The 23,593-nt window shown below is 57.5% G+C and overlaps 1 protein-coding gene across 4 annotated transcripts in view; it reads right to left on the bottom strand.

The window, feature by feature from the left end:
• The window catches only part of WDR86 (WD repeat domain 86), a 36,978-nt gene extending 14,392 nt beyond the window's left edge, over window positions 1–22,586 (bottom strand). For 2 of the 4 annotated variants that reach the window (XM_032642884.1, XM_032642881.1), the window contains exons 1-5: window positions 21,805–21,920; window positions 21,321–21,602; window positions 10,762–10,903; window positions 7,878–8,298; window positions 1,179–1,314 (exon numbers count right to left, since the gene is read on the bottom strand). In XM_032642884.1, the coding sequence (XP_032498775.1) occupies window positions 1,179–1,314; window positions 7,878–8,298; window positions 10,762–10,903; window positions 21,321–21,483 (862 nt within the window). In that variant the 5' untranslated portion in view covers window positions 21,484–21,602; window positions 21,805–21,920. Of the gene's footprint in view, window positions 1–1,178; window positions 1,315–7,877; window positions 8,299–10,761; window positions 10,904–21,320; window positions 21,755–21,804; window positions 21,921–22,509 lie in introns of those variants that run through there. The other 2 variants (XM_032642883.1, XM_032642882.1) reach the window with 2 other exon arrangements.
• Between the last annotated feature and the right edge of the window lie 1,007 nt (window positions 22,587–23,593).

Here is a 23,593-nt window from a genome sequence, read left to right as displayed (position 1 = left end):
GTGTGTGTGTGTGTGTGTGAGAGAGAGAGAGAGAGGGAGAGAGGAGAGAGAGGTGTGTGTGTGTGTGTGAGAGAGGGAGAGAGGGAGAGAGAGAGAGAGGACGCTGATGGCAAAATATAACATTGGGGATCGTTTTAGGAAAGAGATGTCCAGGAACCTGGGAGCCCCACTCCCATGTAGGCGTGGTGAGGTTGTGGGTTTTGCTTCCCCAGAACAGTGCCTGTCTTCTGCATGTGTCTGGGGTGTAAACAACTGGCTAGCTGGACAGGGCCAGGAAAGCCCAGATGTGTGACAGTTTGAGACCTGTGGGGCAGAGAGCTTGCTGACTACCCAGTAAGCCACACTGCCCTTCTTTCTTTCCAAAATAACCCTGATTAATCCTGGTGGCAGTATCCCCAGATAAGGGTTTTTATTATTCTGTCTCTTTTGCAGGCAGTGGTCAGAGAGATGTATGAAGAAGTCTTTGGGTGGAGTCTCCAGGAAGGATCTTTAAAGGGGCCTACTCATCTAGGAGACACAACCTTTTGCCCTTCCCTCCTCTTCTTCCTGTCTGCCTAAAACGTATGATGACTGGAGCTCCAGCAGCTATCTTGAACCATGAGGCCCCCCCCTTAAAGATGGCCGATACATGCTAAGGATGATGAAGTGAAGTGAAAAAATGAACCTGGGTGTCTAACAACTTTGTGGAGCCATCCATTCCAGCCTAGACTGCCAGCCTCTGAAATTCTACCTCAGAGAAAAATAAACCACTATCTCATAAATCCGTCATCTGGACTTTCTCTTATCTGTAGTCAAACCTAATGCCGAGTGAAGCCAAACCCATGTGGCCCTCAAGTCTGACTGGAGTTAAGTGGTGTCACTGTCTTGAGAATTAGAATGTGTCCTTGAGACCTGCTCTTGACCTGAGGTCCTCTGAACAAGCAGGTCGCTGCACGTCCTAGCGGGGTGAAGGTGGGAAGGAGCCCCTACACCCTTATTTGGAACTTCTTTTGCTGGAGGAATAAACACGTGCACTGAGGGGCCACAGCCGCCACCCTTGGCCGCTGACCAAACTGAGTGGCAGCTGAGGCTCAAAGAGGGAAGAGTGCAGAGAGGTCTGGGCGACAGCGGATGTGCTGGGGGGCGGGGCGTGAAGGGGACAGGCAGGCTGGGGCTACGGGGAGGGTGGGGTCACTTACAGGTGCCCGCGTGGTACTTGAGGGCGCTCACGCTGTGTCTGTGGGCCGCGAACGTGCGCACACGCTCGCCCGTGTCTGCCAGCCAGCACTTGACCGTCCTGTCGGCGCTGCCCGAGTACACGTGCCGGTTCACCAGCTGGGGGGGGGGGGCGGAAGGGAGGGTCGGCACCGGACACGGGTACCGCTGACCGTAGGGGGCACCCCGGAAGCCCCTCCAAACCTCTCTCTGTGGAACGTGGAGAGGGGCACGTGCAGGTCTCAGTGGAGACACTGTGGACAAGCCAGAAATGCCCCTGCCCCTGGGTCGCCCCCCACCACTACCCACTCCAGCACCCAAGGTCACGAAGCTCCTCTCTTCCCCTCAGGGCCGTGTAGCTCAGGCAGACCCGGCTTCAGATCCTGACTGGCCCTTGGCCAAGTCAGTGACTCTGCTCTCAGCGGCTTCGCCCGCAGACAAGGATCACGCCAGACCCTTCCGTGCTGCTCAGACACGACCGTACAGCGCTCAGCGCCCTAAGAGCAAGGACCAGAAGACGTTGGCCAGCACTGCTGCTACTACTGCCAGGTGTCTCTCTTCAGCAGTTTCCTACAGCTTGGCCCCCGGGAAGGTCAATGTGACTCCACCTGTAGCTACTTCGGTTCCCTGGTACTGTTCCAGCTGAGAAAAGGGCACCCAGGGCAGGGCTTTCACACTGGACTTCTGCCTGGGGAGGGGAGATAGGAGAAAGCTCTAGAAGTAACCTGACTGACCGCGGTGTGTGTAAGGTAGCCCTCTGCTGGGACCGGAGCTGGACACCCAGGGGCCATCATGGGGTCCTGCCCCCCTGCCCCTGGACACAGGTTCCCCCACTTCCTGCTCGCCGCTGCCAGCTGAAGTGGCATTCACACCCCTTCTTGGCGTTGCAGGAGGTTAGGAAAGGGCCTGGGAGACAAGGGAAGGGCATGAGGAAGCCCCCCTCCCAGGAGCACCCCTGCCAAGAGGGACAGGGTACTAGCGTGAGGGAAGCCCAGAGACAATTGAAATAATTCTGCAAATTTCCCTACAGCAAACACCACGCAGCCCAGGGAGCTCCTGACAAGCACAGCACCTCTGGTTATCGGAGACACAGACGAGAACCGAAAGCTGGCGGAGTGGGGTACTCAGCTGCCGTTAGCTGGCTGATGGCACCAGGCCTCCTCCCACTTTGCAGGGCCCAGGAAGAGGAGGGCAGGCTACAAGCCCCCGAGACAGCCATCCAGGACGCCGCTGGGGCCCAGGGGCCGCTGGAGGCTTAGGAAAGATGAGGTCCTTCTCCCAGGGGCAGCAGGCGGCGGGCCTAGTTTGTTTTGCGGGATCTTAGTTCCCCGACCAGGGATCGAACCCGTGCCCCCTGCAGTGGAAGCGCAGAGTCCTAAGCCCTGGACCGCCAGGGAAGCCCCTGGAACGGGCATCCTTAACTCATCCCGAGTCCTCCGAGCTCGAGCTCACACTACCTACCCATCTTGGCCACTTTCCACTCCAATTCCCACAGCTGACTCAGTTTCCCCATATTACTTCCCAGTTTAAATCCCAGAGAATAGGACTCTGGCCCAGTGCATCTTTCCACCCCACAGCCACAGCACAGGTCAAACTTGGCCTTGGGCCAATCGCTACGGCAGAGGGGGTGCAATCTCGAGGGACGCGTATACCTCTTGGAGGCAGAGGCTGAGGGCGGACCAAGTGGGCGACAGGCCTGGCCTGCGTCTCTCAGGCCCCGCCCTCCGGTCCTACTGGGGTTAGGACTGGCCCAGTCAATGGAGCCTGGCTTCTGGCCTCTCCCGCTGCTGGTCCACTCCCTGAGGACAGGGCCGTGTGCGATGTCCGCACACCCGAGGGCTTCTGCAGAACATCGCCCAGTCCTCTCTCCGTCTGCACCACCATCGAGAAGGGCAGGGGGACCTGCCGGGCATCCCCACCTGCTCTTGGCCTTTGGGGCGCCCCCGTCAGCCCTGTGCCTGGAGCCTGAATGTGGCCCGGCTTCCCCAGGTGCACACGTGTCCTTGCTGTGCCCTGAGATCCCTGGGCACATACCTTTACAAGTCCTCTCTGTGCTGATCCCCCCTCATCTTTTGGGGGAAAGCCACCCTCCAGGACCCCTCCTCATGCTGCCCAGCACTGTCTGCATCCTGCCCCCCAGGCCGATTGCCACTGGCCCCCAGTGTTTCGACTGTCCCCCCACCAAGTGTCACTCCCAGAGGCAGCCCCAGACCTCCAGGGACCACACTCTCCAAACTACCCACTGAGGCTCCCAGACCTATAATAAGGGGAGTGGGTATGGGCAGCCTATGAGATGGAGACCCCAGTGGCACATCTAGGCCACTCGGCCTCTGCAGCTCTGTCTGCCCGGCCCCGTGAAGGAGGCACTGAGCGTCCACAGTGGCCGAGACAAAGGGAAGACGCCTCCTGTGCATAGCGGGTGTCCTGACGACGCAGGGCCTGGCGCACGTGCTTAAAAAGCAGCACACTTTCAAAGCACAGATCCTGAGCCCCGAGGCTGATAAGCAGGCGGACGCCTCACTGCGTGCTTTGGCTGGTTTCCTGAAAGGACACCCACGGGGAGCAGCAGGGCAGCCCGCGGAGACCAGAGAGGCTCAAGGCAGATGGGGAAAGCAGGACAGACCCTGACTGGGTGAGTCACAAGGGCCGGTCCAGCAGGACTCCCTCCCAGCAGCCAAGGCAGCTCCGAGAGGACGGGACGGGGCTTATGGGCCATCTCCCTGCGTGTGATCCACCCAAGCAGAGGGCAGGCCTGGGGCTCTGCTGCTGCGGCCCCAGGGGTGCGGCCTCGCCCTCCCCTCCACTCACGACAGGCCACACACAGGGCAGCGGGAAAGAAGCAGCTGGGCCATGTGGTGAGCAGAGGGCCAGGTGCAGAGCACAGCCAGGCTCCGGGCACTCAGCCTCCTGTCGGAAGAGGCTCCCCAACTCCAGCACGGTATGGGCCCAGACACACCTTATGAAAGCTGCTTGTTAAAAGCACAGGTTGCATGCTCAGTCCTGGGTTCAAATTCTGTCTCTGCCCTTTGTTACTTGGAAGTGAGCCCTCACCTCTGCTCTGGCCCACCTTCTCCGTAGGAGGCCTGTGCACTCCTGCTCTGCCCTCACCTGGCTTCTGCAACCCTCTGGGGTTCACGTGCTTGACCCTGGATACACATCCCACAGTGAAGAGGAAAGGCAGAGGCCCTCCAGGGCTTGGCCGATTTCTTGGGCCTCGCCTCAGCTCCCGGAAAGTTCAGAGTGGGCCGCAGGCCTGCAAGGAGGAGGCAGGATGCCGCAGTGGGTACCTCATCCACACGGGCCGATGGTTCAGAGACGGGCATAGGAGGCTGCATAGCTCTGTGAGCTTCCTCTCTTCTCCCCAACCTCTGAAAAGGTGGCCCCCAAGTTTATCTCAACACACAAAAGGGCCTGACCTGTTTTCCCAGGGACGGTGTAAACACCGCAGCTCCATGCAACAGGCCCCCCGGGATCCCAGCGGATACCTCCCACTCAGCCTAACGGGAAACCACGGATGACAACTCCCTCACTCTCCACCTGCCAGCACGAGTGCTTCCTCCCTAAACAATGCCAGAGGCCAGGCCGCAGGGCTCACAGAACCATCCTGGGTCTCCAGACCCCCGGGAACCCTGCCTGCCTCTGCAGGGCATCTGGGAAGGCAGCCCACCGCTCGCCGAGCTGGGTTGGGGGGGGGTCGGAATTCTGGGAGGTCCCCAAGGAGGGATTCTTCCCTGGCTTAGGTGGCTCAACCTGCATGTGGACGTGCAGGAAAGGGACAGAGGAAGGAAACAGACGTGCAGACGTGAACCGAGGGTCACCTATTTGGAGAAGGTAAGGTGAGCAGGGGCGGGGGGTGCCACCCCCGACTCTGCTGTGCTTCACACTCAGCCCAGCGGTGACAGCAGGGTCCCAGGGACGGCCCCACGTGGCCAGGGTCTCACGGGCTGGGGCCGAGACTGGCAGGTGGCCCTGCAAGTTTCTGATGGCAGGGGGGACGTGGGGAAGCCCTCCTATTAAAGAGGCAGATGGGGGGGAAGGGTCTTCCCCGACGCCACGGTGGGGAGAGGGAGGGACCCTGGAAAGCGGGCAAGGCCAGCACACCCAAAGGTCACCCACACATGCGTCTCCCAAGTCACGGTAACCTAGGTCTGAGTTTGTACTGGGGAAACACAGCAGGGAGACGCGACGATACAGCATCCAAGCTACAGGGGCCCTTGTGGCCCCCTCTGAGGGGACGTCATATCAAAGCAAAGGAAGCCTGGACGGCCGGGAGTCGGCAGGTCCTCCGTTTCTCGGGAAGGCGCCAGGCCATCTACTGTGGAGATGGTGGCCCTGGACCTTATCGAGCAGAATCTTATCCCCCAACTACTCTGAAAAGCGGGGGCTTTTCTGCCTCAGTCCCACCGTGGGGCGAAGCAGCCTGTGACGTAACAGCTAATGAAGTAACTAACCGACAAACCAAATAACTGCGTTTCCTGAGTCAAGCGCCACTGCTGCCGCAGCGCCTGCGCGTGTGCTGCCTTTGTGCCCGTCCCTTCAGGCTCTGCTTTCGGACCGGCCTCGGCAAGGGGCCCGCTGCTCCTGACGCTGGCGGCGACCCGCCCCGCCCAAGCCGACAGCGCGGGCCCTGCCTCCTTCCAACTCTGACCCCAGGGGCCTCCACACACTGCACTGTGCCCACCCTCACCCCGCCCCGACCCCATCCCACCGCCCAGCAGGGCCCTCCCCCCACCCCACCCCGACCCGGGACCCATCCTGGACAGACCCCGGTGTGTGCTCATGGGGACAACACTGACTTCACTCTGGGAGCTCCCCACCCCACCCCAGTGGCACCCCACACTACGAGCTGGCCTGGCCTTCGAGCTGCTCGCGGGCTCCTGAGTACCCTCCTGCAGAGGCCCGGGCTCCCCCCAGCTCTGCTCCCGGGCACATTCGCTCCCACTGCTGTGCGCGACACTGGGCTCCACGCCCGGCGGGCTGACTCCAACGTGGGAGACGGACTTGCCCCTGGGCGGTACCAGGAGACTGAGCCCAGAGACCCCGCGCGTCCTCAGGAACCCAGAGCCCGTCCCCCCGTGCCCCGCCCAGGATGCATCCCCACTGCCCCCTGCACACCTCTCCCCATCACACACAGTGCTGCCTCCCAGGTGCCTGCCGGTCCTCCCTTCGCCTCCCCAAATCCCGGGATCAGATACCGGGTGGCTTAGGGACCTGCTGTAGAGCACAGGGAACTCTACTCAGGACTCTGTAACGGCCTATATGGGAAAAGAACCTAAAAAAGTGTGGATATATGTGTATGCATAACTGATTCACTTTGCTGCACACCTGAAACTAACACAATATTGTAAATCAACTCTACTCCAATAAAAATTTTTTAAAAAATCAAAGTTAAAAAAAAAGAAAAAGAAACCAGGTGGCCGACTCTTAGCTCAGTAACAACCACTCCCCCGCCCTGCCCCCATCACTAGAAAAATGCAGTTTATCCAACCAAACATGGGCCCTCACGTTCACCAGGGGCCAGAGATGGTTCTGTCCAAGCAAAGTGGAGCCCTTCTCTACTCCACTGGTCCTGGGGCCCTAGGGCTGCCCTTCACCTCGAGAACCCAAAACGGGCCTCCTGACCTGGCTCTCCAGGGGACTGCCACACACTGTTTCCTGTCACCTCGAGGCCACCCCCATCGCTTCATCGGTGGCTCCCCAGAGGCTCGGTGCCTCCGAGCACTGCACCCCAACCTGCTCACCTCGGGTGTGGGAACTGGCCTGGAGAAGGGAAAGGGCTGTGGCCACGACCCGGGCCAGGAACATCCAGACCCTAATATCTAGATGGAGGGACCATATGCTGCAGACATGCCCGCCAAGTGCAGGCCACACATCCTCATAGCAACACACGCTTCATAGCAACAGTATCACAGGCTGACGGGCGTCAAGAACAGGCTCTGCGGCAGGCACTGCGTCCGCTGTCAACTCACTAAATCCTCACGACAACCCGGGGTGGGCACAGCTCCACGTCCGTAATCCCTAATCCAAACCTCGGCCGATGTGTTTCGGGAGTTTCTGGATTTGAGGAACACACTCGTGTTTCCACAGCAAAGGTATACGTAGTCCCAGGAAGTGAGATTAAACTTAACTACAACCAGCCTCATATCGAAATGAGTTTTGATGCCAAGCCTAAGAAAAAACCTTCCTTTTTTTCAACTTTTGGATTTAGGAATTATGGACCACGGTTTGTGCATAGACGTAATCCTCACTTCACACGGACAGAAACCAAAATTCATGTGTTGGCAACAGCCCTAACCCTGGTATCTGTGAATGTGACCGTATTTGGAAATAGGGCCTTTAAGGACGTAATTCAGTTAAAATGAGGGCATTAGAGTGAAACCTCATCCAGTATGACTGGTGTCCTTACGAGAAGAGGGAGTCTGGAAGCAGAGGGAAGACGGTGTGAGGACACCAGGGGAATGGCCATCTACCAGCCGAGGGGAGAGGCCTCAGAGGAAACCAACCCTGCTGGCACCTTGATCTCGGACTTCCGGCCTCCAGAGCTGTAAGCCCATCAATCTCTGCTGTTTAAGCTGCCCAGTCAGTGGTACTTTGTTCCACAGCCTGAGCTGACTGGTACCCTGGGTGGGGCGGCAGCTCAGAGGAGGAGCCAGGGGCCTCCCTGGCAGCCAGGCCGGCCTCACCTCCAGACAGATGACGGAGCCCTGGTGCTCCTGGAACACACGCAGCTGCTGCCCACTCAGGATGTCCCAGGCTCGGACGGTGGCATCTGTGCTTCCAGTGAAGGCCGTGTGGCCAGGTGTGGCCAGCACCAGGCAGAGCACGGCACCTGTGTGGCCCCGCAGTGTCTGGTGGCAGCAGCCGCTGGCCACCTGCCAGACCTTGGCCGTGCCATCCGTGCTGCCCGTCACCAGGAGCCCCCTGGCCACGGCCTCCTCCGTGCACGGAGCCCCAGGGAGGTCCTGGGGGGCAGAGTAGGCTAGAGTCAGCACACAGTTGCGGTGGCCCCGGAACTCCCGGGCCACCTGCCCCTTGTCCACACTCCAGGCTCGAGCTGTCCGGTCGTAGGAGCTGCTGAAGAGCTGGTTGTTGGCGACCAGGATCCTGGTGGCAAGAGGGGAAGGGTCAGGGGTCAGAGCGCGCAGGGCTGCCCGGCAGGCTGGCGTCTTACGTGTTCAACGAGCCCAGGTGATGGGTGAGAAGAATGAATGGTCCCAGTGACTGGGAGCCCCGAGTCTGAGAAAATCTCAAGGCTGAGGAATCTGAGGCCCCCTGCAGCAGGGGAATAGTGAGGGAGCCAGGAGAGCCCATGAAGGGGCGGGGGGGTGGGGGGGAGCAGAGCCTGCCAAACTATTCATGACTCCTATTCTCATTTTGATGTATGCTAAGACTTTCTCTGCAGAAAATACACATCTGTCTCTAGCATAGAACTCTGTGTATAACTTCAAAGGGCATGAGGGTGGACCCTACTTTACACACCACCCCCAAAGGGCTGCGGCCTGAACCTGGAATGGGGCGTGTCGTCTGTGTGGCCACAGAGGGGTCAGGACCCCCATCTCAGTCTCAGAGGCACCCCTCTTTTAAAAGGTCTTGCCTGGGAGCCTAGCACGGGCAGGAGGAAAGATGGACACGGAACAGAGCAGACCTTCCTTCCACGGCCTCTCACCTCTGGGCGGTTCTCACTTCCCACAAGTCATTAAGGATGCAGCACAAGAAAAGCACTTTCTACTGATGGCTTCTTCCCTAAGGCCAGGAGGTACGGTATTCACCACATGTGTGTTTCTAAAGGAAAGTGACGACCTGGTGCCTCGGGTGATGTTCTGGGGGCCCGAGTCCTGCCGGGTGTGGCCTGTGACGGCAGGGACGCCGGGCCAGGCCGGTGCCCCCAGAAGCTCACACACCTGGCCCGGCTCTGAAAACACGAGAAGTGTAGCCCGTGTTCTCACCTCAGGGCCATCACGCATTTGTGAGCAGTTAGTTAATAATGCAAATATGCACCCAGAGATGTTTAGAACGGCCAACTGCTCAAAAACAGTGCGCGCGTGTGTGTGTGCGCGTGCATGAGTGCATATGTGCACTTGTGTGTGAACATGTGTGCACTCGGGAGAGTCTACACCCGGCAGAGCATCATTTCTAGCCTTAATTGTCCAGATTTACTTTTGAGGAGCCACTGATTCGTTTCCAGGTACAACCGGAGGGCCGGCTGGTCACCTGAGATGTGGCTTTCTTCCACCCACCCCAACCTCTGTCAGCCCTTCCGGCCGCTCACAGCCTCACTAGAGGAGGCGCCCCAGGCCCACACTTCTCCTCAGTCACAAACTTCTTTCTCAAGAAAGAGTGTGGAAGAGGCCAGCAAGAGCTGAAATACGGGTCCCAGTTCCAGACCTCCTCCACCCCGGCCTGCGTGGTGCTGGCTGGTCTCCCAGGACCCCGGGCCTCGCCTGCTCTATCTAAGGGGTGTAGGTGGGATAAAAGCTCAGCTGCAGGAGGCGGGGGCTGGGGCAGAGCTCTATGGGGTCCCCACTGGGGTCCTTCCCCACTCAGAACCATCAAGCCAACACGACCCTCATGCCTCTCTGCTCAGCGACGCTCCCCTGTTCCCGCCCTGTGGGAGCACCGTTCCGTCTACAGGCAGCTGGTACTCTGGGCAGTTAATGATCGGGCTGACCCACCGCTTCCACCCACCGTGCGCTGGAACATTAGGCCAGACGGGTCCCACCTGGACCCAGGCTCCACAAAGCTCACGCTGCCAGCATCCCCTCTGGCTGAGAACATCCTTCCGTCCCTGCCCCCCACTCCGCCAATGCCCGCCTGCACTGGGCCCTTTCCCTGCTTAGTTCGCTGCCCGGGCAGCTGCCCTTCCTGGCCAGTGAGGTCACGAGGGCCCCGGTGGCCAGACTCCTGCTCATACCGGGCACTCCCTCGGGAGTTTGCGACGGGCCCCAAGTTGCAGAGATAGTGTCCAATTGATCTGATCACCAAGGAATTTCCATGGCTCAGCTCAGACCCAAACTCAATACATTTTTGCAAAAATTCAAACCTCCACGAGAAGGAGGGTCTGGGATATCTTCAACAGCAACACGGAAAGGAGAGGTTTAAAAACACCCTCGACTCCCTCTTCAGAACAATCCCCATTCTGCCCCTCCTCCGAGCCCCCAGTCCACCATCAGGTACCAATTAAGCCATTTCCTGTGGAATTTGTTCCCTCGGTGGGAGCTGTAGCCTCCAACCCCTTTCCCTGCACCCAGCTGGGGGCAGCTGTCCTGCCAGGGCCATGGGAGGGCTTTCAGGCTCTGGTCTAAGTGTTGGTGGTGCCTCCCTGCCCCACCTCCGCCTCCCAGCCCCCCAACCTGCAGCCCTGGGCAGTTAGCGCTTGCTGCGCTGGGGACACTGCTGTCCTTCCACTGCTGTTGCTCCGGACCACCTCCCCGCATGTCCACACGTGTTCCCCAGGGAAGCTAAGTTCCTCCAGGGCAGGGGCCCCACAGCCTACATCTCTGTCCCCTGGGACTCGGCCGGGTACCATGAGGAGAGGCCGAGTCCTCCCCGCCTGGCAGGCACACCGACCTGTTCACAATGGACGTGTGTCCCCGGAACACCTGCAGACACTGCCCGGTCAGCACATCCCACTTCCTGATGGTGCAGTCAGCACTGCACGTGTAGGCGGCTTCGTCCTCCAGCTGGCAGAAGGTCACGTAGCTTTCGTGCCCTACAGATGAGCAGGGGAGACGTGAGCACAGCAGGGCATGCCAGCTCCCGTTTTTCTTTGAGAATGTTTGAGATGGGGAGGAAGGGAAGAAAGCAGGGGGCGGCGAGTGTTTGCAGCAAGTCCAGTAGTGACTAACGTGTTGAAATGATGCTTTAAGTCTGGGAGAATCTCAGGAATCGTGGGGGCCAGGAGCAATTCAGGGGGCACTTAGCCTGCCCTGGAATCCTTCCTCCCTCCTCTCCTTCCCTCCCCCTTCTTAGTCGTCTCCTTTTAGGCTTCTTCAAACTTTTCAGCTACTTGTATTCACTCCGTCATTCAACAAACCCCATGTTACAGACGCAGGAAGTACAGGGGCCAAGGGCATGGTCTTCGGAACCAGAATGCCTGGGCCAGAAGCCTGGTGCTGCTACTGGCTGCCCATGGGCAACTTATTTCACCGCTCTGTGCCTCGATTTCCTCACCTGAAATGGGGAGAGTGACAATGCCTATCTCACGGTGTTCCTGTGCTGGCTGTGTAAACGCGAGGCGTGAGCTGTTCTTACATTTGGGGACAGACACTGTGGTAGGCAGAATTCTGGCCCCGAAGAGAGCAGGTCCTAATTGCTGGAACCTAGAAATGTTACCTTTCTTGGAAGAAGACACATTTATAGATGCAATTAATTAAGGATGTTGAGACGGGGAGATTGTCCTGGATATCAGGGTGGGCCCTACACACCATCACAAGCATCCTTATAAGAAAGAGGCAGAGGGACTTCCCTGGTGGTCCAGTGGTTAAGACTCCATGTTCCCAATGCAGGGGGCCCAGGTTCGACCCCTGGTCAGGGAACTGGATCCTGCATGTCGCAACTGAGAGCCCACATGCTGCAACTAAAGATCCCACATGCCTCAACTAAAGATCCCTCATGCCACACCTAAGACCCGGCACAGCCAAATAAATAAATAAATAAATACACACATAGAGGAGGCAGAGGGAGATCTGAGGACACAGAGAAGGCACCGTGAAGAGAGAGCAGAGATTTGCAGGTGCTGGCCCTGAAGATGGAAGTGATGCGGCCACAAGCCAAGGGGTGCAGCAGCCATCAGAAGCTGGAAAGGCAACGGCATTCTCCCCTACAGGTTGCAGAAGGAACCCAGCCCTGCCAACCCCTTGATTTCATCCCAGTGACACTGATTTTGGACTTTTGGCCTCCAGACTTGTGCCGGAATAAACTTGTTTTAAGGAAACCCAGTGTGATCACTGGTCACAGCAGCTGCCGGACACAAATACAGAAACAGACATAATTAAAACACATTCCCTGCCTTCAAACAGAGCAGCCAGCCCAGAAGGAGGGACAGTCAGTCGAGCTTGATACGTGCTGGGACAGAGTGTGACGAGGGTCGACAGAGCAGAAGCCTGGGTGTGGCAGGCAAGGAAGGGTCTACGCAGTACCCGTGTCTGTCGGGAGAAGAGGAAGAGCATCTGGGAGAGAAGCTAGCACACACCAAAGCAGGAGGGGCCCCTGGGGCCAGAATTCAGGCATTTGGCAGAAACAGTGGATTAAGTAGACACAGTGAGGGTGGAGGTCTGGGACGGAGGGAGGGCCCCGCAGTCTGGGGTCTCGGCCAAGTGCACCTGGTCATCCTCTTACAGGGCAGTTGTCAGATCTTTTGACTCTCACCCTGGCTGTGGGGTCGATGTTTACCACTCGACCGTGATTAAGCAGCCCAGGAATCCTCCATCCTTGGACACAGTAGGGCCTGTTTTTCAGGTAAAAGTGTTTCCATCTCGGATATAAGCACTTCCAACAGCAAACTGAAGCTGACTCTACTGGAGAAGAATTCAGGGACCAGAAAATCAACGGAAGCAAAGGAATGTTAGACCTAAGAGCCATTTCACAGACGAGGAGACTGATGAATGCAAATAATAACACATGGGAGCGTTATATTTATTACTTTAAGGATTTCGATCGGATTTTAAAATTTCATCTAGAAGTCTGGTATCTTAGACGGGGATTTAGAATCTCCTGGGTAGTTTCAAGCTGATTCACACTTACTTTTTTTTTTTTTTGGCCCTGGGGTCAAGCTTAGTTTCTCTTGGAAGAACCCAACTTCCTGAGTTCTAAGAAACAGAATTTTTTTTTAAAGTAAGAAAGAAACGTTTTCCCCTCTTCTTGGATAGCACATACCAGGCCTCTAGGAAAACAACATTTGCGTAAATTAAGTAAACACGGGAAGAGGCTGCAGACTGTTTCCCTCAAAGTGCGCATCAGTTTAAAGGTCGAGGGCAGGGCTTCCCTGGTGGCGCAGTGGTTGAGAGTCCGCCTGCCGCTGCAGGGGACACGGGTTCGTGCCCCGGTCCGGGAAGATCCCACATGCTGCGGAGCGGCTGGGCCCGTGAGCCATGGCCACTGAGCCTGCGCGTCCGGAACCTGTGCTCCGCAACGGGAGAGGCCACGACAGTGAGAGGCCCGCGTACCGCAAACAAACAAACAAACAAAAAGTCGAGGGCAAATGTGTTTGGCAAAACACAGCCCAGCTTTTTGCCAATCCCAAAATGTTTATAAAATATTTGAGGATTCTCAACGAGCTTTCCCCGAGACCAGATCAGCCATCAGGAGGGGTCGGGAGGGCGCAGCACCATGAGGAGTCCCCAGTGCTAACCAAGGCCAGGAGAGGCTCCCTCGGGGTGTCACTCCCGTTCCAGCTCCTTCCGTCCCATCTCAGCAGCATCTGACAGCAGGAAGGCAGAGCGTCATGTGAACCCGTCAACCAGGCCAAGAAAAACACTGAAAATCCAAGCGTGGCACCTAGACTCGGTGAAACTGCAGTCATTAACCAAGACTGTGAGAGTGGGACAGCTTTTCTGATACACAGAAGTAAAAAAAACGGATATATACACTGATTGCAAATCAACAAAAATATAAACAGACTTGAAGAAAAGAGGTGACAATAAAAAGAAGTTTTTCAATGTAAAAAAACTCATCCCCGAAGCTGGGCCAGGCTGACCCTCTGCCCCCTCAGGGGACTGGCCAAGCTGGCGGGGGTCCTTGCATCGATCAAGGCTCTCCCCTGCACAAGCCCCTTCTCCAGCACAAGACGCCCATCTCACATCTGACAACCCAAGGAAGCGATCCGGGCTCAGAGCCCTTGCAGCACAGGGGCCCTGGGGGCTGCGGAGCGCGCCCCTGACTATAATCCACAGACTATAATCCACAGACCAACGACAGGGCTCCACCGCCCCGACAGGATCACCAGCGGTGGAGGAGTGAGGGCTCGGAGAAGGGAGGGCCCATCATGCCTCCAGGGACCACAGCGCCTCGGCCACAAGCTGTTGGAATTGTGCAGAATAAGCATGAAAGCCAAACTAAAAATAAATATTTTTGAAGGGATATAGAATGCAGATAAAACGCGGTTATTATGTTCAAAAGAATATGCTGAGGCTCAGGGTTTCCTGCCAAGGTAGCTGGCCCCGTCTCCCGGCTTGCACGCCCCTGGACTTGCCGGAGGTTTAGAGTCCAAGTGCCCCCTCCCCACGCAGCAGCAGCTCGCCGCGCTGGAGACCAGGGTCTGCAGGGGCAGAGGGGCCTGGATTGGGCACGGCCCAGCTGAACACGCCTTCAACTCAGCATGAAAAGCAGGGCCTCCTCTCGCCCTGCTGCCCCTGGAGTCTTTCGTCTGCCCCCGTGGGTCCTCGTCTTCTCCAGCCTGCGCCCTGCAGCGCCCCCCACCCGCTGTGGGCTCCCGGTCTCCTCCGCTGCCCGCAGGGTTCAGACAGTCGGGAGCCCCAGGAGGGGTCTCTAGTTCGGGACGCGCTGGCCGAGGCCCTCAAACCACGGTCACGCCTCCCCGGAGGGAGCCCCCTCCCCAGCCGTTTCCAGGCGGCAGTGACCGCTCCCACCCTCCGTCCTTCAGGCCTGGGGATGGTGACAGCTCCTCTGGTACTCGCCGTAAGTACAGCGGTTCCCCATACTCTGCCCACATTTTTTTTTTTTTTTTTTTTTTTAAATTTATTTATTTATTAGTTTTGGCTGTGTTGGGTCTTCGTTTCTGTGCGAGGACTTTCTCTAGTTGGGGCGAGCGGGGGCCACCCTCCATCGCGGTGCGCGGGCCTCTCACTGTTGTGGCCTCAGGCTCCAGACGCGCAGGCTCAGCGGCCATGGCCCACGGGCCCAGCCGCTCCGCGGCATGTGGGATCCTCCCGGACCGGGGCACGAACCCGTGTCCCCTGCATTGACAGGTGGACTCTCAACCACTGCGCCACCAGGGAAGCCCTCTGCCCACATTTTACAAGCGTCCCTTTATTAGACTCTCCTTGAATTACCATTCTGAGGTGCCAGTTGTTTCCTGCCGTTGTCTGAGCACAGGAGCCCTGGCTGGAATGGACGGGGTCTGACAAAGCCACTGAGGACGCAGGCTTGGGCCACCTGCCCCCGAGCTCCCAGCCCGGGCTGATGCTCTGCTCACTGCTGCCGCCGCAGGGCCTGTCCTCAGCCCAGCTTCACCAGCTCCACAACCTTGACCAAAATCTCTCCGGCCTCCATCCCCATTCTCCTAAATCCGCACCCACAGGGGAGCTCACCTGCCCCAGACTGTGGTCTCCACAGAGCTTTAGAGTGAATTGCCAGCGTGGGCCTCCTTCACATCCGTACTTAAAACAAACCGTTTTTTTTTTTTTTTTTTTTTTTTTTGCGGTAGGCAGGCCTCTCACTGCTGTGGCCTCTCCCGTTGAGGAGCACAGGCTCCGGACGCGCAGGCTCAGCGGCCATGGCTCACGGGCCCAGCCGCTCCGCGGCATGTGGGATCTTCCCGGATCGGGGCACGAACCCGTGTCCCCTGCATCGGCAGGCGGACTCCCAACCACTGCGCCACCAGGGAAGCCCAAAACAAACGTTTTTGATGGAATTTTTCCTTGACCAGGACAAAGTTAATAACGATTTGTTTATGTCTGAGAGCCTTCCCTGTGCTCCCACGTGCCCGTTTAAAAATATGCATGAGATGATTCAGCAATCCCACTTCTGGGTATATACCCAAAAGAATGGAAAGCAGGGCCTGGAAGAGATATTTGCACACCCATGTTCACAGCAGCGTCACTCACAATGGTCAGGAAGTGGAAGCAGCCCGTGTCCACTGACGGGTGATGGATAAAGAAGACGCATGAGATCCACACGGCAGAGCAGCCTTCGGCTTTCAAAAGGAAGGACACTGTGGCCCGTGCTACAACCTTGGGGACATTGTGCTGAGTGAAATGAGCCAGTCCCCAAAAGACAACTAATATGTGATTCCACTTATACAAGGCACCCAGAGGAGTCAGGTTCCTAGAAGCAGAAAGTAGAACAGTGGGTGCCAGGGGCTGGGGGAGGGAGGAATTCGGTTATTGTTCAGAGGGGACGGTTTCAGTTTTTTTTTTTTTTTTTTTTTTTTGCGGTACGTGGGCCTCTCACTGCTGTGGCCTCTCCCGCTGCGGAGCACAGGCTCCGGACGCGCAGGCTCAGCGGCCATGGCTCACGGGCCCAGCCGCTCCGCGGCACGTGGGATCTTTCTGGACCGGGGCACGAACCTGTGTCCCCTGCATCGGCAGGCGGACTCTCAACCACTGCGCCACCAGGGAAGCCCCCGGTTTCAGTTTTACAAGAGGAAAAACTCCTGGAGGTGATGGTGGTGATGGCTGTGCAACATTTTGAGCGTTTAATGTCTCTGAACTGTATATTAAAAATGGCTAAGATGGTGAATACTATGCTGTGTGTTTTTTATAACAAGTAAAAATTGTCTCAGTTCCAGGTCTTCCTGGGCCAAGAGGTGAACCCTGACTACCCCAGCCCACCAAGTTCCTGCTCTTCCGAAGTGCACACGGCCCTTAGTTAAGCAGTCGTTCTCTCAATCCAATCTGCAAATTCCCTGGGGCGGGATCTGAGACTCTTGCACCTTTGAATCCGACACAGGCACCCAGCACAGTCAAGCCAACAGGCAGGTGAGGGGGAAAGGGCTCTGGACCCAGAAGGAGGAGCGCAGAGGGCTGGCAAGCCTCAGTTTCCTCATCTACAAAACGGGATGATGAAGAGTTGTGGGAGGCAAATGACCAAGAGCTTTGGAGCTGGCATGGCACAGTGCCAAGGGGTGCTGTGACTCACTTCGGGCATGAAGGCTAAGACAGCAAATACAGTGAGCTAGGAACTCTTTATTAACTGGCTTGATGCCCACCATGACCTTATGAGACTAGGTTCCTCTTGTTATCACCCCCAGTTCACAGATTAAGAAACTGAGGCACGGGACTTCCCTGGTGGTCCAGCGGGTGAGACTCCACGCTCCCAGTGTGAGAGACCCGGGTTCCATCCCTGCTCGGGGAACTAGATCCCACATGCATGCCGCAACTAAGAAGCCCTCACACTGCAACTGAGGATCCCGCGTGCAGCAATGAAGAGCCCGTGTGCCGCAACTAAGACTTGGCGCAGCCAAAATAAATAAATACATAGGGCTTCCCTGGTGGCGCAGTGTTCAAGAATCCACCTGCCAATGCAGGGGACATGGGTTCGAGCCCTGGCCTGGGAAGATCTGGGAAGATCCTCTGGCCCCCAACTGCTTCTGCACCGTGAGCTCGTCTGCAGAAGGAAAACGCACAGCGGGAGCTGCCAACCCAGGCCACTCTGCCCGAGAAATCCAGGCCTGACCCACCAACAGGCTCTCCTTTGAAGCCTTCTGTGGGCCCCAAGCTATGCAAGGAGCTGGCACTCACCCCGAGGTGGCAGTGTCTATGATGGCAGTGGAAAGAGCCTGGATTTGGAGTCAGGAGACCTGCAGGGTCTGCCGCTGATCAGCCGTGTGGCCCCGGGGGAGCACAGCTTCCCTGCAACTCTGTCCTGCCCAGAGCAGGGGCCACACGGTGGGCGAGAAGCCTCTCTGCCGCCAACCAGCCGCAAGACCCTGGACAAGCCCTGCGACCACACTATGCTTGGGGCGTGCTGACAACGGCACCTGCCTCACCATGTGAGTGTCTAGGAGACACTTAGAATATGCTGCCTGTCGGTAAACATCTGCATCTCCTGTTCTCATCTATAACCTGGTGTTATCACAGCAGCACTCTTCACAATAGCCAAGACATGGAAGCTACCTGAACGTCCACCGACAGATGAATGGATAAAGGAGATGTGGTGTGTACACACACACACACACACATATACACACAATGGAATACTATTCAGCCATCAAAAAGAATGAAATAATGCCATTTGCAGCAACATGGATGGACCCAGACATTACCATACTCAGCGAAGTAAGTCAGAAAGAGAAAGACAAATACCGTATGATATCACTTATAGGTGGAATCTCAAATACGATACAAATCAACATATCTACAAAACAAAAACAGACTCACAGACATAGAGAACAGACTTGTGGTTGCCAGGGGTGGGGAGGGAAGGAATGGGAGCTTGGGATTCACAGAGGCAAACTATTATATATAGAATGGATAAACAACAAGGTCCTACTGTATAGCACAGGGAACTATATTCAATATTCTGTGACAAACCCTAATGGAAAAGAATATATATAAATTTATATGTATAACTGAGCCACTTTGCTGTACAGAAGAAATTAACACAACATTGTAAGTCAACTATACTTCAATAAAATTTTAAAAATAAATAAACTGCTGTCAATTGTTATTTTATTTTTTGGCCGTGCCACGCAGCTTGTCTTAGTTCCCCAACCAGGGACTGAACCCAGACCCTCAGCAGTGAAAGCGCAGAGTCCTAACCACTGGACTGCCAGGGAAGTCCCTAAACTGCTGTCAATTCTATCCACCTCACAGTTGCAAGGGTTAATAACATAAGAAATATGTACTCAGAAGGGTATTTATAAAATACAGGGCACTAAAATGTCAAGACATTTTTATTAATATTTCACTCATACAAAAAAAATCCTATGGACTTCCCTGGTGGCGCAGTGGTTAAGAATCCACCTGCCAATGCAGGGGACACGAGTTTGATCCCTGGTCCGGGAAGATCCCACACGCCACAGAGCAACTAAGCTCGTGTGCCACAACTACTGAAGCCTGCGCGCCTAGAGCCTGAGCTCTGCAACAAGAGAAGCCACCACAATGAGAAGCCCGCGCACCGCAATGAAGAGTAGCCCCTGCTCGCCGCAACTCGAGAAATCCCGCGTGCGGCAACAAAGACCCAACGCAGCCAAAAAAAAAAAAATCCCACAGAGGAGCAGTTGGCAGGTCCTTGCTTACCATGGGGGCCACACAAGGATTATCACACACCCAAAATGACTCTCTCACAAGTCTATCAGTGCAATTTCAGGATAAGCAAAGGTTACTTTTGTCCCCTCTGTCCTTGACAATTCTTAAAGTGCAAACCCTTATAAAAGAAACGACCCTGTCAGCAGTTTTTCCGTTTGATAGCGTTTTCCCATGGAGTGGGAAGGCCTCCAACTAGGGCAACAGAGGGTCCAGCGTGGCGTTGCTAGGAAGCAGGTTCTGGTGTCCTGCGGGGACGAGCCGCTGTGAGGGTCACTAAAGTGGGTGTGTAGGGGACTTGCCAGGCACAGAGCCGGGTGAGGATGGCAGGGCAGGGCTGGGCAGGACTGTGGGCCCTGGGGGCGGAGCCGGATGCCCACGAGGCCAGAACCACCCTGGAAAGGACTGGAGCTTCCTGAGGCAGAAACTGGCCTACAAACGGGGCTCCCACGAGGGGTCCCAGGCCCGGGGCTCCCCGGGCCAGCCGATCAGCAGTCACCTCACAGCTTGTTAGAAATGCCAATTCTGGAGTCCTACCCCCAAAGGCTCAGTGAAATCCAGACCTAGGAGCCTGCATCTCTGAAAGCCCTCCAGACACTCTTCTCATGTTTGGAAAGCAATACACACTGGATTTAAATTTTCTAACAGATCTATGCCTTGACAACGTGTGTGACTATCTGTGCGTGGTGGCAACTCCCCATTATCTACACCAGCTCCCAAATAGCAGGCAGTCCAAAATGCATCCCTACTGAGTTTTGATGTAAAACCAACAGGGTGCGACTTCCCTAGCGGTTCAGTGGTCAAGATCTACCTGACAAAGTAGGGGACACGGGGTCGAGCCCTGGTCTGGGAAGATCCCACATGACGGGGAGCAACTAAGCCCGCGCGCCACAACTACTGAAGCCCGCATGCCACAACTACTGAAGCCTGCACACCTAAAGCCCGTGCTCCGCAACAAGAGAAGCCATCGCAATGAGAAGCCCGCGCACTGCAACGAAGAGTAGCGCCCGCTCTCCGCGACTAGACAAAGCCCGCGCACAGCAGTGAAGACCCAACGCAGCCAAAAAATAAATTAATTAAAAATAAAACCAACAGGGTGGGACTTCCCTAGCGGTCCCACCTGTTGGTTTGGAAGACTCTGCGCTTCCACTGCAGGGGGCACAGGTTCACTCCTCGGTCGTGGGGGGGGAACTAAGATCCCACGAGCCTCATGGCCCAGCCAAAGATAAATAAATAAATAAATGAAATGAAATGAAAAAAAGAAACCCAGCAGGGTCAGGATCCTCCAGTACGGAAGCTAATTTACTCCCTGTGCCTAGATGAGCCAGGAGGCCTGGGGCAGGCCACCCAGGATTTGCTGATTATGGTGGAAAAACCAACAGTGAAAACTAACTGTGCACACACTGCAAGCAGCCTGGCGCTTCCACAGGGGCTATAGGAGCCACTCAGACAACAGAGGGACCTCACACTCCCGTGCTGCAGGCATGTGACAGGGACCCGAGGTAAGAAAAACGTCCACCTCCCCTTGAGTAAGCCACAGATATAAATCGGTGTGGGGAGACTGGTAGGGCTCTTTCGTAAAACAATATTTACGCCTATGTGTACCTCCTGCTATTTCATGGAGTTTCCAAACATGCCAAATTGCGGGTGAAATGAGGCAGTGAGAGAGCAGGGCAGGCGGGTCGAATGACGGAGGGGGTTTTCGACTCTGCCCCACCATGGGCTGTGTAAACCGCTGGCGAACTACTTAACTCCGTGCCTCAGTTTCCCTGCCTGCACGAGTGGTGGGAAAACAGTACCACACCACGCGGAGTGCACTCCGTAGTGCCTAGGCCGATTAACAAGCCACCGTTGTGACTACAAAGGCCCCGAGAGAGGAAATGTTCAGCCAAAGGTCATAAGGCCAGTGAGAGACGAGGGAAGCTGAAAGGGGCAGAGCTGCGATTTGTTTTTGTTAAAACTGCCGTGATGGAAGGGATTTCACCCAGCGGCTGACAGGTGATCTGCGCCCTCGCAGCCTCGCCCCTCGGCTCACTGGCCCGTATCGCAGCCCCCTCTGCACTCCCACCCCACCCAGCGCGATGGGCGCGGGCTGGACTTGGGGGAAGGGGTCTGCGGACAAAAGCGCCCAGGTCTGAGGCAGGCGAGCGGCAGAGAGGAGGACAGAGAGAGAGGTCGGAGGACGCGGCCAAGCGGGTCTACCTTGCAGGAGGGCGCAGCACTGGCCGTCCGCGGTGCTCCAGAGTCGGGCCGTGCCGTCCTCGCTGCCCGTCAGCAGGCGCTGCCCGTCGGGGCTCAGACTGAGCCAGTTGATGCCCCCGCGGTGGTCCGCGCAGACCCTTAGGGCAGACCCTCCGCCCCCCATCCCGCCGGTCGGGCGGCGGACTTAGGAGGAGGCTGCGCCCCGCTAGGGAGGAGCGCCCGGGTATCCTCGCCGCGGCTCCCTGTGGCTGCGTCCCGCGGCCATCGCGGGGCCCCCGGCTCCTGCGGAAGCACGCGGCGCGGGTGAAGCGCCGAATGCTCGCTCCCGTGCGCCCACCCGGCCTCCCGGCCCGCGGAGGCGGCGGGGGCTGCGCTGCGCTGGGCGGCCCACTCGGGACTCCCGGTCCCCGGGTGCAGCAGTCGCAGCCCCACCGGCGCGGAACGCCTCCCTTGCCCGCGCCCCCAGGGAAGACCCGCACCCCACCTGAGCAGAGGCGTCCCGGGGCGCGCGGGAAAGCCCGGACCTCTTCTCGGGGCGCCGGGGACGGGGAGAACACGGGAAGCGGAGCGCCCCGCGTACGCTCTCCGGCCCGCTCCGCGCGCTCCGGGCGGCCGAGGCGAACAATACGGTTCAGCCTGGCTCCTCCTCAGAGACCACCCCTCAACCTGTCCCCTCCCACTTTCCTGGCCTGCGCTCCCGCCCCCGCCCCCGCCCCCGCCCTCGCCCTCTCGGGACAGACCTCAGCCCGCGGTCCCCGCGCCCGCCCCTGGGACGCTGCGGACTGCTCGGCGTGCGACGGTTCCGGCTGCCCGGCCTGCGCCTCTGGGCTCCCGCCCCCTGCCACCCCCGCCAGGACCAAAGGCCGGGACGAGGAGGAGGAGAAGGAGGTGGACTGCAGGGTCTGGGCTGGGGAGACGCTCACGGCGGGAACTCACCCGGGCCCGCGGCTGCGCGCCACCACCAGGCAAGTCAGCTCCTTCCAGGCTCCCAGTCCTAAGGACCCTGCCAGAGGGGCTCTCGGGGGACTTGGGGTCGGCCCTGCTTGTTGGAGAGCGCCCTTCGTCCGCCCTCGCTGGGGAATCACGTGCACACCCCGAATCCTAAATAAGTCCCGCAAGAGGAGGGGGAGCCCCCCCTCCCCACCCCACCCCGCGCTCCCAGGCTCGGCGCGCATCTCTGACTGCCCACCGAGATCTCTGCAGGAATCCGACGCCCCGGGCAGCGAGACCTCCTGGAGCGCGGGTCTGCGTCTTCCCATCAGGCAGTTCCGGTGCCGGCTCGGCGGCCGGGGGTGGGGGTGGGGGTGGGAGTGGGGGCGGGGGGGGCGGGGTGACCCCCCTACTCGGATCCTCCAGGTCCTAAAGGTAGCAGGATTTCCCCGAACCCTCCAGGACTCTTTAGAGAAGCTAGCCAGACGATCTCAGATCGGATTTGTATCTGTGTGTTTTGTGGGGCGGGGAGCAGGGTGGCTTTGGAAAGCTAGCCCTCATCACGACGACCGGACCTTCTAATGGTTGACCATGTCCAGACTCCGAAAGAAAAGCCCATAATGGGGTCCCATGGGGCATTGGGCCATTTATTCTCCAAGTGGTCAAAACTAGAGAAACACATTCTTTCTTTCCCCAAATTTGTGAATCACCTTGCAGCTCCGCTTAAGGAGTGGGAACTTAACTTCGTAGGCGATGGGGGGCCACTGAAGGGTTTGGGGGGGCGGGGGGGTTAGACGTTTGGAGACGTTTGGAAAAAGGCTGGTGGAGATGGGTTGAAAGGAGGCAGGAGGGGGCTGCTGGGATCCAGCAGGAGAGAGGAAGGCAGAAAGGGCAGGGATATTCCAGAGGTGGACTCTTCAGAAGCTAGATGCCTGCTGGGAGGAAGGAGGGACTCTGGGAGTCCCCACTGTGCCGAGAGACTGGGTAGATGGTGGCTGATGACACCTGTTCAGAGGATGCTTCTACAGGCTGATCATGAGTTCATTTTAGGACCTGTGTACTTAAAGGGGCCATTGCAACGTCCAGACGTGAAGACTGATGGGCATCTGGCCATACAGGTATAACCCACAGCTGAGGCCAGGCAGAGAGGGTGGGAGTCGTCAGCATGCCTGGGAGCTGCAGCCCTTGGGGAAGGTGAGGTGAAGAGCGAGAAGACATAGGAAGAGTTTACACAGAGAAGAGCTGATACCGACCAGGGTTCTTGGCCTTCCCCAGTCAATAGAAATTGACTAGAGGCCAGACAAGAAATTCAGGCAAGGCTTTATTGGGGCCCCTGCTGCAGC

The sequence above is a fragment of the Phocoena sinus genome, chromosome 9, assembly GCF_008692025.1.
Source record: "Phocoena sinus isolate mPhoSin1 chromosome 9, mPhoSin1.pri, whole genome shotgun sequence".
NCBI classification, from domain to species: Eukaryota; Metazoa; Chordata; class Mammalia; order Artiodactyla; family Phocoenidae; genus Phocoena; species Phocoena sinus.
Note: the sequence above shows the minus strand (reverse complement) of the source record. Positions and strands in the feature narration are given on the sequence as shown.